General features: G+C 55.6%; 1 protein-coding gene across 1 annotated transcript; it reads right to left on the bottom strand.

Moving 5' to 3' along the window:
* Positions 1-3,904: 3,904 nt before the first annotated feature.
* On the bottom strand, positions 3,905-11,907 carry Dnai2 (dynein axonemal intermediate chain 2). Its single transcript, XM_077801290.1, has 7 exons — positions 11,725-11,907; positions 10,199-10,360; positions 9,135-9,256; positions 6,137-6,279; positions 4,962-5,075; positions 4,168-4,353; positions 3,905-3,909 (listed from the first exon to the last, which is right to left on the bottom strand). The coding sequence occupies exons 1-7, from the start codon at positions 11,905-11,907 to the stop codon at positions 3,905-3,907; spliced, it is 915 nt and encodes a 304-aa protein (XP_077657416.1).
* Between the last annotated feature and the right edge of the window lie 7,880 nt (positions 11,908-19,787).

Here is a 19,787-nt window from a genome sequence, read left to right as displayed (position 1 = left end):
CCTCCTCCCATCTCCTCCTCCATCCATCCTCCTCCCATCCTCCTCCCATCCTCCTCCCATCCCTCCACCCATCCTCCTCCTCCCATCCTCCTCCCATCCTCCTCCCATCCTCCTCCTCCCATCCTCCTCCCATCCTCCTCCCATCCTCCTCCCTCCTCCTCCCTCCTCCTCCCCATCCTCCCTCCCATCCTCCTCCATCCTCCTCCTCCCATCCTCCTCCCATCCTCCTCCCATCCTCCTCCTTCCTCCTCCTCCCATCCTCCTCCCATCCTCCTCCCATCTTCACACTCCTCCTTCCCATCCTCCTCCCATCCTCCTCCCCACTCTCCTCCCTCCTCCTCCCATCCTCCTCCCTCTCCCATCCTCCTCCTCCCATCCTCCTCCTCCCATCCTCCTCCCATCCCCTCCTCCCATCCTCCTCCCATCCTCTCCTCCATCCTCCTCCCATCCTCCTCCCTCCTCCTCCTCCCATCCTCCTCCCATCCTCCTCCCATCCTCCTCCCATCCTCCTCCTCCCATCCTCCTCCCATCCTCCTCCTCATCCTCCTCCCATCCTCCTCCCATCCTCCTCCCTCCATCCTCCTCCCATCCTCCTCCATCCCATCCTCCTCCCATCCTCCTCCCATCCTCCTCCCATCCTCCTCCCATCCTCCTCCTCCCATCCTCCTCCTCCATCCTCCTCCCTCCTCCTCCTCCTCCATCCTCCTCCCATCCTCCTCCCCATCCTCCTCCCGACCTCCTCCTCCCATCCTCCTCCCTCCTCCTCCCATCCTCCTCCCATCCTCCTCCTCCCATCCTCCTCCCATCCTCCTCCCATCCTCCCCTCCTCCTCCCATCCCTCCTCCTCCCATCCTCCTCCCATCCTCCTCCTCCCATCCTCCTCCCATCCTCCTCCCATCCTCCTCCCATTTCCTCCTCCCATCCTCCTCCCATCCTCCTCCCATCCTCCATCCTCCCTCCATCCTCCTCCCATCCTCCTCCTCCACCTCCTCCATCCTCCTCCTCCTCCTCCTCCATCCTCCTCCCATCCTCCTCCCCATCCTCCTCCCTCCTCCTCCCATCCTCCTCCCCATTCCTCCTCCCATCCTCCTCCCATCCTCCTCCTCCCTCCTCCTCCTCCTCCCCTCCATCCTCCTCCCATCCTCCTCCCATCCTCCTCCTCCCATCCTCCTCCCATCCCTCCTCCTCACCATCCTCCTCCCATCCTCCTCCTCCCATCCTCCTCCATCCTCCTCCTCCCATCCTCCTCCCATCCCCTCTCTCCTCTCCCATCCTCCTCCTCCCATCCTCCTCCTCCCATCCTCCTCCTCCCTTCCTCCTCTTCCCATCCTCCTCCTCCCATCCTCCTCCCATCCTCCTCCCATCCTCCTCCTCCCATCCTCCTCCCATCCTCCTCCCCGTCCTCCTCCTCCCATCCTCCTCCCATCCTCCTCCTCCCATCCTCCTCCCATCCTCCTCCCATCCTCCTCCATCCTCCTCCTCCCATCCTCCTCCCATCCTCCTCCCATCCTCCTCCTCCCATCCTCCTCCCATCCTCCTCCCATCCTCCTCCCATCCTCCTCCCATCCTCCTCCTCCCATCCTCCTCCCGTCCTCCTCCTCCCATCCTCCTCCCATCCTCCTCCCATCCTCCTCCCATCCTCCTCCTCCCATCCTCCTCCCATCCTCCTCCCGTCCTCCTCCTCCCATCCTCCTCCCGTCCTCCTCCTCCCATCCTCCTCCCATCCTCCTCCCATCCTCCTCCCGTCCTCCTCCCGTCCTCCTCCCGTCCTCCTCCCACCTCCTCCTCCGCTGCCTCCTAGTGAACTCCCGGAGGAGGAGCTTGACCACCATCTGCTCTTCCTGCTCTGCCAAGAAACACGTGAGCCGAGGAGCATTTCCTCCTGACGCATTCTGTGTTCATTTTCCAAGGGGCGAGCGCAAGGGTCCCCGCTTTTGCTCAGAGCCTTTCCAGGAAACTGATTTGTAAAACAACCACAGAACTCGGGTCCTCAGTTTTAACTTAGTGTCCTCCCAAGTCCAAGGCATTTGTCCCTGGACTGGCCTGGACCAGAAGTGGGTAGTGTGTGAGTGTGTGTCTGTGTGAGTGTGTGTCTGAGTGTGTATGTGTGTGTGTGAGTGTGTCTGTGTGTGTGTCTGTGTGTGTTTCTGTGTGTCTGTGTGAGTGTGTGAGTGTGTGTGAGAGTGTGTGTATGTCTCTGTGTGTGAGTGTGTATGTGTGTGTGAGTGTGTGTGTCTGTGTGTGTCTCTGTGTGTCTGTGAGTGTGTGTGTGTCTCTGTATGTGTGTGTGTGTCTGTGTCTGTGTGTGTGAGTGTGTGTGAGAGTATGAGTGTGTGTGAGTGTGTGTGTGTGTCTGTGTGTGAGTGTGTGTGTGTGTGTGTGTGTGTGTTGCCCAGGCTGGCCTTGAACTTGTCATCTCCTGCCTCCGAGTCATGGGGATCACGGGTGTGTGCTGCGGTGCACTTTCCTGGCTGAGTTTGCTTGGGCAAATCAGTGCTCAGGGGCGGGTCCCATGGGCCCCACGTGGCCCCCCCTTACAGCAACGGGGCTGCAGAGCCCCGGCTACCCTGAGCTGGCGAGAAGCCCCTGGGGCTGTGAACAGTGAGTGAGGCAGGCTCCTGAGTAAGCCATGGGGTGGGGGGCAGCCCTGCTTCAGTCTTTGGGGCTCCGGCACCCGGAATCCTTTGGCAGGGAGATGGGGCAGGTCTGAGAGGGAGATGGGCCTCAGGAGGCCCAGGGAGCCTGGCTGTGGCCGGGGGTCTTAGCCTCCCTCCTCCTGCTCCTGAAGGAGAGGAAGTGAAGCAGCTCGTGGGGTGGGAGGAGGGGAACCCCTCAATGCCCGAGGTCAAGACTGGCCCAGGGTGTTGTGGGGCAGAGGGCAGCAGGGACATTCAGAGCTGAAGGGGGCGGTTTCTTGGGATCTTACTGGGGATTCATTTCCCCCTCAATCTGTTTTCCAGGTGTGCCATCAGCAAAAGCAGCAGAGTAAGGACTTCCAAAATTCTTCCAAAGTAACCAGGTGACAACTGACCAAATGGTCAACACCAACTTTTTCAGAACTCTGGAATTGTTTGATTCCTGGCCGCATTCTGGAGAGCTATGCTCAGGGAAGCAAAGACTCCTGTGGTTCCGGGGGATCCCTCCTGCGGGGTCCGAATTGGACTTGGCTCAGAGTTTGCACAGGGCAGGAAAGTCTTTCCCTCGAGGCACAACCGCAGGTGGCTTCCTGAGGCAGTGGGCAACAGGTGTGCCCAACAGCAGGCTTCAGAGGAGCTGCCAGGTCAGGAGCTGCCCCAAGCTTGGACCCTTCCTGGACACCTAGGGCCCCCGGCACGGCTGGCTGTGTGCTGGCCTGCGGCCAGGCCACCCTGAGGAAGGAGCACCCACAGGAACACAGTCTACTCAAGCACACACCGAGTGTCCTCCAGGAGAGGCGGCAGAAGAGCCAGGAAACCATCTCCATCAAGGTTGAAGAGACCGAGATGAGGCCCAGCCTTTCTGACCAAAAAGGAATGGAGTGGAGATCAATAGCGGGAGGAAAACTAGAAAGTTCACAAGCAGGTGGTGAAACACACACACACACACACACACACACACACACACACACACACACACACACCACACCCTGAACACCACCAGGACAGACAGGGAATGAAAAGAGAAATGGGGACGGGCGAGCCGAGCACCAGGACACTAAGACCAAGAGTCGGAGGAGAGGGACGCTCCCAGCTGAGGAGGGCAGTATGTTAAGACCAAGGCCAACAAACACGGAAACAAGGTCTGGGGGGTAACTCAGGGGCACAGCGTTCCCGCCTGGCATGGGCAAGGCCCTGGGCTCTGTCCCCAGCACGGCCAAAACAACATCCCAACCCCAACAGAGCCAAAGTGCCCTCAGATCCGTGCCCTAACCTGCCTTAAGAAAACAGGAACCACAAATTAAACCCAAAGCTGACAGAAGGAAGCAATGACCTTGGAGACTTCACCAGCCCCTTTTTATATTTTATTTAGAGACGGGATCTCACTGAGTTGCTTAGGGCCTCGCTCGGTTGCTGAGGCTGGCTTTGAACTCACTGTCCTCCTGCCCCAGCCTCCTGAGCCTCTGGGATGACAGGCGCGTGCCACTGCCCCCAGCCAAAAACTGGTTCTTGAGAAGAAAAAGAAACTGACAAATCTGTAGCAGGGGGGAAAGGAGGGTGCGAATGACTAAAAGCAGGAAGGACACGCCCGCCAGCCTCGTGCAGATGACAATGACCGCGCGATGGCCGTGGACGATGATGGCCGTGAAGGACTGGGAGTCTACAAAGTAGACTCGAGGGGCGAGGGGCGAAGTGGAAAAGTCCCTAGAAAGACAGACTATGAAAACAGACGGATTCAAGGGGAAACGGAAAATGGGAAGAGACCCGTAACGGAGGGGATGGGCCTAGGAATTCTAAAACTTCCAGATACAGGAGACGTCCGAGGAGTCGGTGCCAGCCCTTCCCCAGCCCTTCCAACACAGACGGGGACCGGCTTCCCAGCGCCAGAACCGCCAGGCCCATCACCCAGAGGTCTGCTGCCCCAGGGCGGGCTCCACAAGGTCTCGCCGTCCCTCTAAGAGTGGCCCCTAGTCACGTGTTCCCTGACTGGACTCAAACTTCGGCTTTTTAGATCTTTTTTAAAAATTTTCTTATAGCAATGCGGTCTGTTCTATTTTAATATCTTTTAGTTGTCAATGGACTTTATTTATTTCTATGTGGTGCCGAGAGTCGAACCCCGTGCCGCACACGTGCCAGGGAAGCCCTCTGCCCTGAGCCCCAGCCCCGGCCCTTTTAGATCTTTTTATTTTAAGCCAACCTCAGGCTGACTCAAGTGGACCAGAGGCAGCGCCCACAGAACCGGCTGACTGGCCAGCATCTGGGGGGGCCAGCTGCAGAGGTGCCCGCCCACGGGGTCTTCCCGGACCCGCCCGGGTCCCTCCTTACCTATCTGCCCGTTGTAGCAGCCCCCCAGGAGCACGTGGGAATCTTTGGGGTTGTACTCCAAGGTGACCAGCGGAGAAGGTGGCTTCAGGACAATTTCAGGCCTATTCGGGTTTTCTATAAAGCAGGAAAAAGGTCTCCTCAGGCCTGCCCAGAAGGGGACAGGGCCAGCCAGTTTACCCCCTTTTCCAGAGGAGGGTGGTTAGAAGGCAGCCATTGAGACCCCCCCTCTTTCTCTGGTCTGCTTCCTTCGGCCCCGAGGCCTAAATCTTAGCTACTGGCTCTTTTGGGGGGTCTGGGGTGTTGGCGTGGGTGTCCAGTTCCAGTTCTAGTCTGTTTCTCATATTTGGTGTGAAACCAGCTTTTACGCCTAAGGTTCTTACACAAAGTCAGCTCTCACGGGGTCTTCAAATCAGGCCTGAGGGGGTGGGGATACCCGGGGTCCACCCCGGGGGTGGGGGGGTTGCTGCGAGAACTGGGCGAGCTGTTCAGGTCAGCTCCCGACGCAGCGCCTGCACAGTTGTTGTAAGGAGGGGGAGAACGGGAAGCTGGGGGTGTTGCTCGGGCCAGGCTCTTGTCCCTGCAGTGGAGAAAGGGTCCTGCTCCCAGCAAAGTGGGGTCAAGGCACAGTCCCCTCCCCTCCTCCCCTCCCCTTCCCTCTGGGCTCCCTTCAGCCTGCTGGGCCTCTCTCTGTCGGGCTCTCCAGGGACCGACAGTGGGTGTCCCCTTGGGTTTGGTATTTATTTATTCATTTTGCAATACTAGGGATTGAACTTGGGGAGCTCTACCCCTGAGATACAGCCTTGGCCCTTTTTAGAATTCTATTTGAGGCAGGGTCTTACTAAGTTGCCCAGGTTGGCACTGAACTGGCCTCAACCTCCTGAGTCAGGGGACCACAGGCGTCCACCATGGTGCCCTGGCTGGGGGTGGTCTTCATGCCCCAGATGAGGAATCTGGAATTGGAGCTGGAGGTCCACCCAGCGGGTGTGGGTCCTGGGCTCAATCCCCGGCGCGTCAGGGGGAAAAGTCAATCTGGAGTTTCTCGCCTTGGGGTTTGCTTAAACCCAGGCAGCAAAGGGACAGCAGGGATTTCCTCCTGACAGTCCCTGGCCCCTTCCACTCCCCGTCTGGCCCTGGCCTCAGCCCTGCCTGGCCAGCAAGACGCCGCTGCCCCTCACCCAGTTCCCAGATGTATGACTCGTGGCTCATGCCCGCAGGTGCCCGCTGAAAATTCAAGCAAGAATAGGCCACTGCCAACTTGCGGTTGCCATCGGGGTGCCAGGAGACGTGTGTGGCTGCCCGCTTGATGTCCTGCGGATCCCTTTGGGGAGAGCAAGGGAGTCAGAAGGCTGGAGGTGGGGTTCCCCCAGTTTCTAGTAATTCTAGCACAACTAGATTCTTTTTTTCTTTAAAAAATACTCAAGTATATCTAAGGGACCACCTTTACTTCAGAAAATCTATTTTAAAAACAAAGTGCAGGGAGAGGGAGGGGGACAGGAAGGGGGGACACTAGGGAAGGATATTGGCCACATTACATTGTTATTTTAACTATATGGTCATGTTGTGTTTGTACAAATGCCTAACAATGAATCCCACCATGATGTATTAATTATCCTGCACCAATAAAAAGTGGAAAAAAAAATAAATCCAGACCAAGTGGACAAGACTCCTGTAAATGGAGAGCCAGTCCCACCAACTATAAATAGAAGGTAATAATAAAAACCAAGACAATGGGAACAGGCAAAACATGAAACTCCAGTTTAACCCTCCGCTCCATCGCTGGAAGTCGAGCCAGAGCCTGATCTTCCGTTGCGATTCGAATCAAAAGGGATCAGGAAGTCTAGCCATCTCACGCCTCCGTGTTGACTCAGATGAGCTGAAAACTTCCGTCCACACAAAACCCTCCATACGAATATTTATGGCCTCTTTATTCAAATTGCCAAGGCAGGGAAGCAACCAAATTGTCCTTCGATGGCTGCGTGGATAAATGGTAGTGAACCCAGACGATGGGACACCATTCGGCACGAGAAAGGAGATGAGCTATCAAGACCTGAGAAGACACTCTGGGAAAGGCCAACTACACAGATAGGAAGAAGATGAGTGGTTGCCAGGGGCTCGGGACTTGGGAGGGACGAAGAGGCGACCACAGGACATTCTGGGGGGGGGGGAACTACGCTGTACCCTACTGCAATGGTGGACACCAACCCATGGGGTGTGCAAGCCTCGGGAACAACCCGAGCGGAAACTAGGGAGTGACAATGGTGTGTCTGTCCATGCAGGTCCAACTGGTGGGCATGCTGGCAATCGGGGCTGTGTGCCCAGGGCAGGAGGTGGGAGGGGCATGTGGGAACTCTCGGTACCTTCTGCTCAATTTTGTTATGAGCCTAAAACTGAAGTCTGGGAGTCGGGGCGGGGGCTGGAGCCCCTGGAGAGCACTTGCTGTGCATGCCTGAGAGTCCTGGGACAAGGTCTAATGCATCATGTGGTTTGAGGGGTCCCTATGTGGGGTCAGAGCCCAGCAGGGCTGGGGGCAGCATGTGCCTGTTGCACATCCCTGGGTGCAGCCATTGGCCCTGCTCTGCACCCCACAAGTCACCACTGGATCAGAACAGGTTGTGCTGGGACAGGGCCAGGTCCTTCCTAAGATGCTTGGTCAGCTGTGGTGGCAAAACGAATCCCCCAAGTTGCTACCAGAGGCCAGTCACCTCCAAATGCCTGCCATCTCTGGAATCCGCATCACCCAGACCACACCTGACCCCACCCAGGGTCCTCAGAGATGCCTTGGCCTGCACCGGCTGGGACCCCTCCCACCTTCCCCCCTTCCACTACCTCTACGTCTAAATGGACGGCCGTCTCCCTCCTGCCCCCTCCACCGCCTCCTCACCTGCAACTCCTCTCACCAAGTCTTCAGGATGAGCTGTCCCTTTGCCCTGGTCCTCTCCCCATTCCTGTCCCCAAGCTCTCCTTCCTTACCCTACCCATGTGCTCAGAGTCCCCGGGTGAAGCCGGTGTCATTCCTTCCAGGGCTGCTGGAGTCAGGGACCACAGCTAGGTGGTATTGTCTTTTGCTCTTGTTTGTTAGTTTTTGTTAGGTTTGTTTTGTTTTGCGGTGCTGGGGACGGAACCCAGGGCCTTGCACGTGCCAGGCAAGCACTCTACCCCTGAGCCGCAGCCGGGGCCTTAGGTGTCCTTAACAACAGAAATTCATTCCTTCCCACTTGAGGAGGCCAGAAGTCCAAAATCTCAGGTGTTCTCTGCAGGTGAAGTATATGCACATACCTTTCCACGATGCAGTACACACGTGTACATAGGAATAGACCTGTGCACGTGTACACAGGTATGTCTAAACAAAAATTAGCACTCTCAGCCAGGAGCAGTGGCCACTCCTATGATCCCAGCAACTAGGGGACTGAGACAGAGGATTGCAAGTTCAAGACCAGCCTCAGCAACTTAGCGCACTCCATCTCAAAATAAAAAAATAAAAATAGCTGGGGAGGTAGCTCAGTGGTGGAGCACTTGCCTATCATGTGTGGGGCCCTGGGTTCAATTCCCAGTGCCAAAAAAAAAAAAAAAAGAAGCAGCAGCAGCACACTCTCCCCTTTACTCTTCCACAGCTTGTTTAGGTTTGGTTTTCATATAACCAGTCTTGGAAATGGGTCCCTCTTGTCACAGAAGGAGCTGCCCTATACTTCCAGCACCCCCTCCCCACCCTGGTACCCCTCTTTGGGCTCTGCCAGAACTGTGGGAACCAGCCCCGACGGATGGATCTGGCTTGTTGGAGCTCTGGTCAGCACACCCCGTTGCAGCGAAGATCCTCACACAGAGAACACACAACACCCACAAACCCCCCTGTCCTTGGAGGCTATTCCCAGCTCCACTCCTGCAAATGCGGGCCAGCAACCTGTGGGCCCAAGACCCACTGGATCCCTGAGGTGTGCGCCTTGTCCTGCTCTGCCCTGTGGGAGATCCCCCCTGCGCCCAGCTCACACACAGCCCAAGCCTGGTCAGCGCGGGCATCCCCACAGGGCAGGGACCACGTCCTGCTGGGCACCGGCTTGCTCTGACCCTCGTCGAGCTTGGGCACAGAGAGCGCAGTGCCCGTGGTCTGGAGTGATGAGCAAGGAGTCCCTCTTGGAGGTGACAGGTTGGCCAGAGGCCAGCCTCGCTAGGGGCTACCTGAAGACATTAATGGTCTTAGCTGAAGGGGCCTCTTCCGTCACCTCCACCTCTTCCTCATCGTCAAAGTACTCCTGGTAGATGTCAATGGCGTTGTTCTGCTTGATGCAATGCTCCATGATCTGAGGGGACAGAGCAGGGGTGCTCAGCAGGAAGGAGAGGGCCTGCAGGCCCAGGGGCTGGCTGGAGTCTAGGAGGGACAGGGGACCAGGGGCCTTTTCCTCTTCTTTAGCCAATGCATTTTCTTTCTTTTTTATTTTCTGCAATGCTGGGGACGGCACCCAGGGCCCTGCACTGGCCAGGAAGTGTGTGACCACTGAGCTCCACCCTGGCCCACAGCTTATGCATTTTCAATTGGCTTTTGAAGGTGAATTAATTGCTTTCTGTGTACAAAGCCCTGATGCACACACAGCACATCAACAGATCAACGAGATATCTGTGGCATTAAAATTTCATGGAGGGAGGAGGAGATTTTAAAAAAATGTCTAAAAATACTCTTGGGGAGGGATGATAATGCAAAAAATGTTGAAAAATGTTGCTCTAGCCAAACAGTTTCATCAGGCCTATGTATATATGGCACCCATATATTTGTCTGGACCTACAGTGATCTCTAACTCTTCGGTGAAGGATGTAAGTGAGACCCATTTTTGCAATCGACACTGAACCAGGCTGAGACTTAAAGCTTATTCCAAATTTATTGGATGTGGGGCTGGGGTTGTGGCTCAGTGGTAGAGTGCTTGCCTAGCATGTGAGAGGCACTGGGTTTGATTCTCAGCACTTCATGTAGATAAATTTTAAAAAAGGTCCATCAACAACCTCCCCCCAAAAAATTAATAAAAAAAAATAGTAGTAAAGGACCAAAGCCTTTTTTTGGCAGGGTGGTCCTCTCTGCCCCGGGGGTTTCCCACTTTTTTAGGCTCTTTGTAAAACCTGCTCAGCTATGGCCCTGTGTGGTCAGCAGTCAGTTTCTCCCCAGAGTAGCCATGTGGACCCACTGCTGGCACAGCCCTGGCACCCCGGGGAGCTGGAGTGGGGGGGAGGTCCTCAGTGGCGCCGAGCCTTACCGAGCCAAGCTGCATGATGGCATTGATGTAGTTCTCATCCTTCTCTACTTTTTTCCGGAAGCGAATCGTCTGCTCCAGCTCCAGGGGGTTCACGTCCTTGGGCCAGCCCCCCTCAACGTGGTTGACCCCTCGGGTCTCCATCTCAAACCGCTCCGTGTTCGCCTGAACAGAGGGCCACCAGTGAGACGTCCACCACCCGGACACGTCCAACCTCTGCTCCTGCAACCCAGGAGCCTCCCAGGACCCTCAGCTCTCTGACAGACCTATGAGCTGCCCTGGCTAAAGCCACAAGGTCAGGAACCTCCAGGTCCTCAGGCAGTCACTGGTGGCCGTGCAGCTACTTGGCCCTTGATAGCACTCGTCATGGAAGACCTGGTGCCCAGATCCCCTGAGTCTAGTGGGCCCAGGAGCCACCCCACCTGTTCTGCAAGATTCAGAAGAAAAGAGAGGTGTATGCTTCTTTTCCACCCAGCGGGCAACGGAGTCGGACATCGAAGCACCAACAGGGACTCAGAGGCTGGGTCTGCGCCCCTCTGGAGCCGGGGGAGTTTAACCTGTTGGACTAGCTTCTTGGCTCCAGCCCACTTTCCCCCATTTTAAAAACTTTGCTGACGTACACAGGACATGACATTTGCCATCATTTTACAGTGTGCGGTTCCGTGGCCTGACCATTCACAGTGCCACGCAGTCATCGCCCCAGAAGGAAGCCCTGTGCCCTCGGGCAGTCTCTCCCAGCTCCTTCCCGCCGCTAAGCTGCCTCTCCCAAGAGTGAGGCGTCTTGCCAGGGCAGGGCTCTGGCGGGAGCCTGGGCACTGAGGCCTGCATGGCCGCCATCTTGCCGGAGGCTGTGCCATGGGCACATTGTCCGGGTCCCCGAGACGGCCTTCAGGCTGAGAAGTTAATTCATCTGAACCAGGAGTCACCAGACCACTCAGGTGACTGTGAATGTGTTCCAGTGAAGTCCAGTGACTCATTTGGTTTGGGGCCTGACCTGGGTTATCTTGACCCAGTCAAGTGCTGATCACCAGGTTCACAGGGACCGGAAGCTCTACGGGCCTCCGCAGGACAAAAGGGCATGACCACGGCCCTGGGTGCTCTTATCTCAGAGCCCCGCCCTCCCTGGCCAGAACTTCCCGTGGGACACTTTTCTTCTTCCAAGATGGGCTTTGCCTGTAGATATGAGTCCATGCTCCCGGGGATACCTCTTCCAGAAGCACCAAAGGCCCAAAGTGGCTCTAGAAAGCCTCAGCAGCAAGGCCAGAGCCCCTCGGAGGCAAGGCCGCGAGCGAGAGAGAACATCTTGATTGGCACTCGCCTGGTCCAGGGGACAGTGCTGCTGCGTCTGCTCCCAAGCCCAGCACTCTGGTGGCTCTTGGGGTGACTCCCCCCCCCACTTCCAGCACCCACGCTGGTCCATTCCACCTGGATTCCAGGTGGACAGGACACCCAGGACCCTGACCTGCTCTTTCTGGACACCTTGCCCGACCACATCTTCACTGACCTGGATTCTTGGGGCAGGGACCCACCTCATGCTCTGACATGCTGGCGGAGCACTGGACGCCCGTGTCCACTGGGTTCCGCTCCACAAACTGCGTGGCCAGCTCCGGATTGGGGGGGATGTCGATGTTCAGCTCGGCCTGGCGGTCTGAGAAGTTGCACTGCTTGCCAAACTCGCTGCGCTTCTTCACGTACACGTAGACAATCTCCATGGTGACGGGGGCTGCGGGGGGTGGGGGCGAAGGGAAGGGGTGAGGGGCCACCTGGCCACCCCTCAGCCTGGGTCCCATGGGACTGCTTCAGGTTCCCATCTGGCTCATGGGTGAGGGTGGGAGTGGAATCCAAGGGGTTTGTCAGGTGTCCAGAGCTGCACTGGGTGGCTGTTGCTGCACTGGGGATTGAACCCCAGGGTCCCACCCAAGATAGGCAAGCTGTCCATCACCGAGCCACGTCCCCAGTCCTTAATGTTTTGAGAGAATCTCACTAAGCTGCCCAGGATGCCCTCAAATTTAAGATTCTCCTGCTTCAACCTCCCCACTACCCGGGATTATAGGTGTGGCCATGGCACCTGGCTTGCATCTGAGGGTTCAGCATATGATAAGCATAAATTATCTTGTTTAGTTCTTGCAAATACCCTCTGAGGTGGGGAAGAAAATCACCATTTGATTCGAAGGAATGTGATACTCAGAAGTACCCTGAGCCACTGGCCCAGCATCACATAGCCACTGAGTGGTGGCGCTGGCCTGCCTGACTCCAAAGCTCTGACCACCCACTGACACGGCTTCTCCTGATCAGTATTATTGGGAGGCAGGAAGAAATGCTGATGGTGGTTCTGTTGGGCTAAACTGCCTGCTGCACTCTGGACCTGAGCCATGCAACACATGAATCGGAGATCCCTGGGCCCCTTCTGGAAGCCTCCACCCAACCATCCACTTCTCCACCTAATTGTGGAAAAGGCTCATTGACACCAGAGTCCTCCGTTGCCAGGCTCCACCCCCCCACACCCACCGCTCTCTGGACCCCCTCTGGGAATCTCTTCCCTCTGCACCAGGCCAGCCAGCCAGAGCTGAGCGGTCACCTGAGAGCACAGAGCCAGATGGCTTCCTGAGCAGGAGGGACCATCAACCCTCGGGAGCCCCTCTGATTTGCACTGGCCATAAAGAGTGGGAACTGGAAAGCAGCTGGGCAGGGCCCTGACCTCAGGTCCAGGCCTTGCTCTTCACAGCTGCATGACCTTGCCAAACTCGCTGCGCCCAGCAGTCAGGAAGCTGGTGTTCAAATCCCTGATGTAAGGAAGAAGGTAAGGAAGAGTTCTTCACCAGCGCTGACCCAGGGCTTAAAGATACACACGCGGCTCCCACAAGCTGCCCTTCGCTCACCCCAAAGAGACCCTCCTGCCCCCCTCACATCCATGGATTCTCTGGGGCTCAGTGCTGGCCATCAGGGAGGCCAGTCTGCAACGTTATGCTGTGGACTTTAGCAGTACTGGTCATTAGGGGGCCACCCCAACTCTCAGGAATTGTGCTTTGGTGTCTCATTCCCAAGAGGGCTTAGACAGGCCCTGGACTGCGATAGCCCTGGGGGTGCCGGTGGGGAGCTGTTGACCGAGTGGCCACAGTGGTTTGGGAAAGGCCCATTGTGCAAATTTGCTGTGGCAGCACTCACCACCCAAGGCCTTTTGAGACTCAACAAATCAGGCTTTGGCCCCTGAGTGGGTGTTGCTGCCTTTGAATGAAGTAGGGACCTGGTGGGAAAATGGCTGGAGGGCGTCTTGCCTCCTTAGCCAAACTCAGGAACTAGAGGGATACAGCAGAACTGCTGGAGTAGTGAGCCCTTTACCTAGCAACGCCATCAGGAAAGCAGTCCAAGACTGCTCAACAACACTCAAAATGACTCTTTTAAAAAAAATCTAATTATATAGACTTTTCTAGAAAGTACAGTTTTTATGACTGCCAAACTGTAGGCTTTATCTTCCTTCTAATTATAGTTTTCATTATCTCATCCAATTTTGCAACAAACACTTATTAGATCCTACTATGAGTGATCAGGACGGTGCGGCTCTGGCACAGGGTAGACATGCAGATGAACTGAAGGGACTCAAAGTTCAGAAATGAACCTTTACAGTTAGGGTTGACTGATCTCTGGCAAAGGTGCCAAGGCAGCACAGTGGAGGTGGGAAGGACTCTCTTTTTGGCAAATGGCTCTGAGACAACTGGACATTCCAAAGCAAAAGAGTGACCACCGCCAGGCACAGTGGTGTATGCCTATAATCCCAGAGACTTGGGAGGCTGAGGCAGGAGGGTTGCAAATTACAAGGCAGCCTGGGAAATTTAGTGAAGCCTGTCTCAAAATGAAATAAAAAGGACTGGGGATGGGCTCAGTGGCAAAGCATCCCCGGGTTCAATCCCCAGGAACAAAGGAAAAAAAAAAAAGAGTGACCATAGATCCCTATCTTACCTCAAATTAATTCAAAACGGGCTGCAGGACTGAATGTAACAGCTAAAACCATAAAACTTAGAACACAGGGGGAAAGACTTCATAGAGACGGTATAAAAAGTAGGGTCTCTAAAAGAAAAACAAATGACAGATTGGACCTCATGAAAATTTAAAACTTCTGCAAAGGACAACATCACGAAAACCAAAGAGGAGCTGGGGATGTAGCTCAGAGGTAGAGTGTTCGCCTAACATGTGCAGGACCCTGACTTTGATCCCCGTAAAACACACACACACACACACACACACACACACACACACACACACGAAAGAAAGAAGAGAAAAAAAGAAAGAAATTTGGAAGCACAAGCCACAGACTTGGAAAAAAATATTTCCAAATCATCTATCTGATTAAGGACTTGAATCCAGAATGTAGAAGACCTACCAGGTCTGGGCAACCTCATGTCCACCAAGACTATGAAATAGGCCTCATGATTTCCCCTCTACAGGAACAGAGTAGTGCTCAGAGACATGTAGCGCCTTGTCCAAGGTCCCAGGTTTTGTTTTTTTTTTTTTTTTTACCCAGGGGCACTTAACCACTGAGCCATGATCCCAGCCCTTTTTTGTATTTTATTTAGAGACAGGGTCTCACTGAGTTGCTTAGGGCCTCGCTCACTTGCTGAGGCTGACTTTGAACTTGCAATCCTCCTGCCTCAGCCTCCCGAGCTGCAGGGATTACAGGCGTGGGCCTCCATACCTGGACCAGTCACAACCAAGATCAGAGCACATCTGGCTCTGAACCACTGGTACTTGATCTTGGCTACACATTTAGAAATATCTAGAAGGCTTTATAAAGTTACATGCTGAGGTCAAACCCCTGCCCAACTAAATCAGAATCCCTCAATGATATTAAAAAAAATTCTCCAGGTAATTCCAACGTACAACCAACTTTAAAAACCAGTCAGGATGCTCATTAATAAGAGGGGAGTCCCAAGCCCCCTCCTGCAAATGCTGACCTGCCCCCCACCCCTGGGGTGGGATCTAGCCATTCCTGTTTTCTACCATCACCCCAGATGAAGATTATAACTAGACAAGGGCTACTAGAAACCCGTCCAGTGCAGCCTGGCTGATGTCCCCTGAGATGCACGACCAAGAGCTGAGAGATGATCTAGAAGCAGATGCCAGGGGTGGACTTGGCCAGGAGCAGCGGAGACAGGGTGTGAGCGCAAGAGGGCAAGAGAGTTAACCACCCAGTCTCTTTGTAGCCACATAACTTGTTCCTTAAAGGCAGCTCCTCCCCAGCCGCTCCCACCCCAGAACAGCCCAACTTGAATCAACCGCAGAAAGGCCTTTGGAGACTCTCTGGGGTAGAAGGGATGGCCTGGAGGGCAGGGGGCGGGAGAGAGGCCCAGTTGCTGCAGGACGCCTGAATGGATTTATTCTACAGGGACCAACAAAGAGGGAGCCTTGGAAAAAGAATGGGAATCCAATTAAATTCTCCCCTCTGCCACCACATGGAGAAGCACCTGTTCCTGCTAGACAGAGCCACTGGGCCCAGGCAATTAGGGGCTGCCTCTCTCTCTTTCCTCGAAAGACAATTGTTGGGAGCCGGCCAGCTCCTAGGGGACACAGGAGGCCTCAGAGGAGGAGGAGACTCCAGGAGGACACAAATGGACTCTTGAGCCCAGATCAGGTTTTGAACGGCTTTGCTCTCCTTCTTGGTGCTTCCCAAGGCCCAGCCCTGAGCGAAAACAGAGGCACTGTCTTGTGTCTGGAAGGAGACAGAGGGGACATTTAAAGGCTGGCCCGGTGACAGTGATGGACAGCGCATTCAAGGACTCAGCAGCCCAGGCTCTTTTCTCACCAGCAAGCAGGGCATGGAGATGAATAGCAGGGCCAGCCCGGGGGTCTCCGCAGTGCCCCTCCCTTGGGAGACAAGTGCTACAGGGGGCTTCCCCCAAGTAGGGCTGAGCAGGGCTGTCTCCAAGAGGGCCCAGAAGGGGCAGGAGCAGTGTTGCTGCCGCCTGGACTTTGGGGGGAGATTGCCCTCCCCTCCCCCGTGGGCACTAAGAGACGCAGAAGCTTGCGGGACACCACTACAGGGCCACCCAGACACAGACCTGGATGCTGGGGTTGGACCACAAGTGCAAGTCCCCCACGTCCTGGAGGAAGGAGTTGGACTGGAACCTTCACAGACCATGCAAACGACACTCCCCTGAGCAGGGAGAAGGAGCAAAGCCTTTCCTGAAGAGAACCTGCCTCGCTGAAGAGAAAGCGCTACCCAAGCCGGCCGGGACCACAAAGTGGGAAGGAGAGGTGGCGGGTGCAATAAGGACATGAAAACCTTCCTCTTCCTGTTCCCTGAGACTGAGGGTCCCTGCATGGCAGAGGGATGCAGGAGGGGGGTTTCTCATGTCCTCGTGCAACTTCTGCAGTTCTGGGACCTAAGGGTTTTGCTGGACCTTCCGAAGGGCGGAGCTTGGCGCAGGCCTGTAATCCCAGTGGCTCAAAAGGCTGAGGCCGGAGGATTACAAGTTCAAAGCCAGCCTCAGCAACTTAGTCCCTGAGCAACTCAGGGAGACCCTGTCTCTAAATTAGATTAAAAATAAAAAAGGCTGGGAGGGCTGAGGGTATAGCTCAGTTGGTAGAGGGCTTGACTCGCCTGCACAGGCCCTGGGTTCACTCCCCAGCACCACACCAAAAACAAACAAACAAAACTAAAAATAAAAAAGGCTGGGAATAGTTCAGTGGTGAAGTGCCCCTGGTTCAATCCCAAGTACCCATGCCCCCCAAAAAGGCAGATCTCCCTGGCCATCTCCCTTCATCACCTCTCCCTCCCTCCAGGAAAACACTAAGGTCCCCAGCAGGAGCATGGGGAATGAGAGCAGGGAAGGGTGGGAGGAGCTCCCAGAACTGGGGAGTGACCAGGCCTGAGCATCTGCTCCCCCACTACAACACTCGGAGAGGACAGTGGACTTCCTGGGCCCAAATAGAGAAGGGGCCCAACACCCACTCAGTTACCTGCTGAGCGTGTGACCGTGACACCAACCCTCCATCAGAGCTCTGCCCCCCGATTCCTCCTCTTCTAATCAACTTAGCGAGACCCTGTCTCAAAAAAATTAACAAATAAAAAGGGCTGGGGATGTGGTTCAGTGGTTAAGTGTCCCTGGGGTCAATTCCGAGTACAAAAACTAAATAAATACAAAAGAAACAAAGGATTTGCACGGGGGAAATGCAGGGTCTGAAAGCCAGGAGAAGAGGGGCTTGGGATTAAAGTTCAGTGGCAGGGGGCTTGCCCAGTGTGTATGAGGTCCTAGGTTCCATCCCGGGTGTGCATACAGGAGAACTTGAACTTGTTGCAAAGACAAACTGCCCAGCCTTTGGAAAAAGTAACCACCAGTCTGACACTGATCGTGACACATAATGGGCATATAATGCCATCTCCTGGGCTGAGGGTCAGATGAAGGGATGCATTTAAAATTCCTGTCACCTTGCTGGGTGCAGTGGCACATGCCTGTAATCCCAGTGGCTCAGGAGGCTGAGACAGAAAGATTGCAAGTTCAAAGCCAGGCTCAACAATTTAGCGAGACTCTGTCTCAAAACAAACAAACAAAAAAAAAAACTGGGGATGTGGCTCAGTGGCTAAGACCCCCCCACCCCTGGGGGTTCACTCCCAGCAACAGTAACAACAAAAATCCTGATGCCTAGAAGGTGTGCCATATGATTGACTTCCTTTCCTCTATTGTTACCAGAAAATACTCCTTTTTCCCTTTTCTTTTCTTTTCTTTTTTTTTATTATACAGGGGATGGAACCCAGGGGTGCTCTACCACTGAGCTACATCCCCAGATCTTTTTATTTATTTTTAAATTTTGAGACAGGGTCTCCCTACGTTGTCCAAGCTGGGCCACTCCAGAGTAGCTGGGATTACAGGAGGCTCCACTGCCCAGGCCAGAAAGGTCCCCTCCTGACGTCCACCCTCCCAGGTTGTCTTTCCCACCGTCACCTGTAAACCCTTTAGGAGCCTCCCACCCGCTCCAGGGCAGACTGCCTTCAGGACCGGATGGCTCAGGGGTGCAGGATGCAAGGTGTTCCTAAGTTACAGGATCCTGGGGCCTGGGGGACTACCCCCGGGGGCAGGGCTACTGTGGCGGAGGACACTGGAGCACTGGTCCTGGGTCCGCCGCGGGCAGAGCAGTCCCAGAAGCGCCCCTGGAGGAACCCCTCGCACTCTGGGGGTCTTTACCCTCGGGGGCGCTCTCCTTCACCCTCCACGCTCCTCTCCGGCCACAGCCCTTATCCTGGGTGGGCTCCTCCTGCCGCTGGGTTCCGCCAACGGAGCTTCCCCGGGTCCAGCTGCTCAAACGGCTCCGCGGCCGCCGAGTTTACCGGTTGCCTAGCAACCCCGGGGCAGGGACGCGGGCGGACTGGAGGGCAGCGACTCGGAGCACGTGACTCCCGCCCGCCACGTCGGAAGCACAGCCGGACCCTCCTCTTCTGGAGGCCTGTGGCGGGGGACCCAAGGTGGCCGAGAGAGTGAACTGTCGGTAGTGGTGATTCGCGTCCGCAGGGGCTTCGCGGTGGCGCTTGTCCACGTCCCTCTGCCAGGTCCCGAGAAAAGTAGTGCCTGGGAAGCCCTGAGCCCTGTTGGTGATGGTGGCCTCGTGATCTGCTCCTGATCCTGGCAGGCCATGGTGTACTGCTTCCTGTAATTCCCTCCTCCCGCCGCCACCATCTCCCCTGCACGCTGTGTGCTAAGCACGCGGGACCACACTGGCCGAGGACTTCCACGACTGGGCTGCACGGTGGGAAAGGCCTAGTAAGTGCTCACTGGGTGAGTGAGCGAAGGATGTTTCTCAGAGGATGAAGGCAATAAAAGTGAGATAATGAACCTAGAAGGGGATTTAGGGATAGAAACCACACCTAGAGCCCAGATAGCTTCCCACAGGAAGCCCCTAGTGCACTTTGGAGCCACGGGTCCCAGCGGGGCCATCTGCTGCCTGTGTGTCCATCTGCTGCCTGTGTGTCCCTGGGGCAAGTTACTTTCCTTTTCTAAGCCTCAGGTTTCCTCATCTGCAAAGTGGGGGACAGTGGCCCCCTTTAGAGGATTATCAGGAGGATGAAATAAGGTGATGCAGAGGAGTGTCCAGCCCTGTGCTGAGGGTAGAGCTCGTGGGGCCTGTTCACCCCCTCTTTATTTACCACGAGCAGGAATGAGGTTAACCTGGGTTCAGGGATGGATGCTGGAGATCTGGACAGACAGGAAATGAGTCATCCAAGAAGTGGGATTTGGGGTTGGAACTGAGCCTTGGAAAACCGTTCAGGGTGGGGGGGAGGGCTGGGGAGAGCATTCCAGCCTGGGAGTGGAGGGTGACGTGAGCAGGGGTGGGGGTGGTCTTCTAGGAAGAAAGGCGTTGGAGAGGTGGGGGGAGTTGTGGATCGCTCTGGCTGGAGTTGACCGTCCCTGCAGGGGAGAAATAAGAGAGGAACTGGCAAAGGTCCCTTGCAGCCAGTTTGTGAGGGGCCCAGAGGGCAGGGGATTCCCAGATTTCACGTGGGAAGCCCTGAGTGGGGTTTGGAGCTGTTTAAGTAACAGAAGAAGCGCCTGTTGGCCCCTGCTTCCTGACCTCTCCACAAGTGTGCCTTTGACACCACCCTCCA

This window comes from Urocitellus parryii, chromosome 7 (genome assembly GCF_045843805.1).
Source record: "Urocitellus parryii isolate mUroPar1 chromosome 7, mUroPar1.hap1, whole genome shotgun sequence".
Taxonomy (NCBI): Eukaryota; Metazoa; Chordata; class Mammalia; order Rodentia; family Sciuridae; genus Urocitellus; species Urocitellus parryii.
The sequence above is the reverse complement of the archived record's forward strand: the minus strand, read 5'-3'. Positions and strand labels throughout refer to the sequence as shown.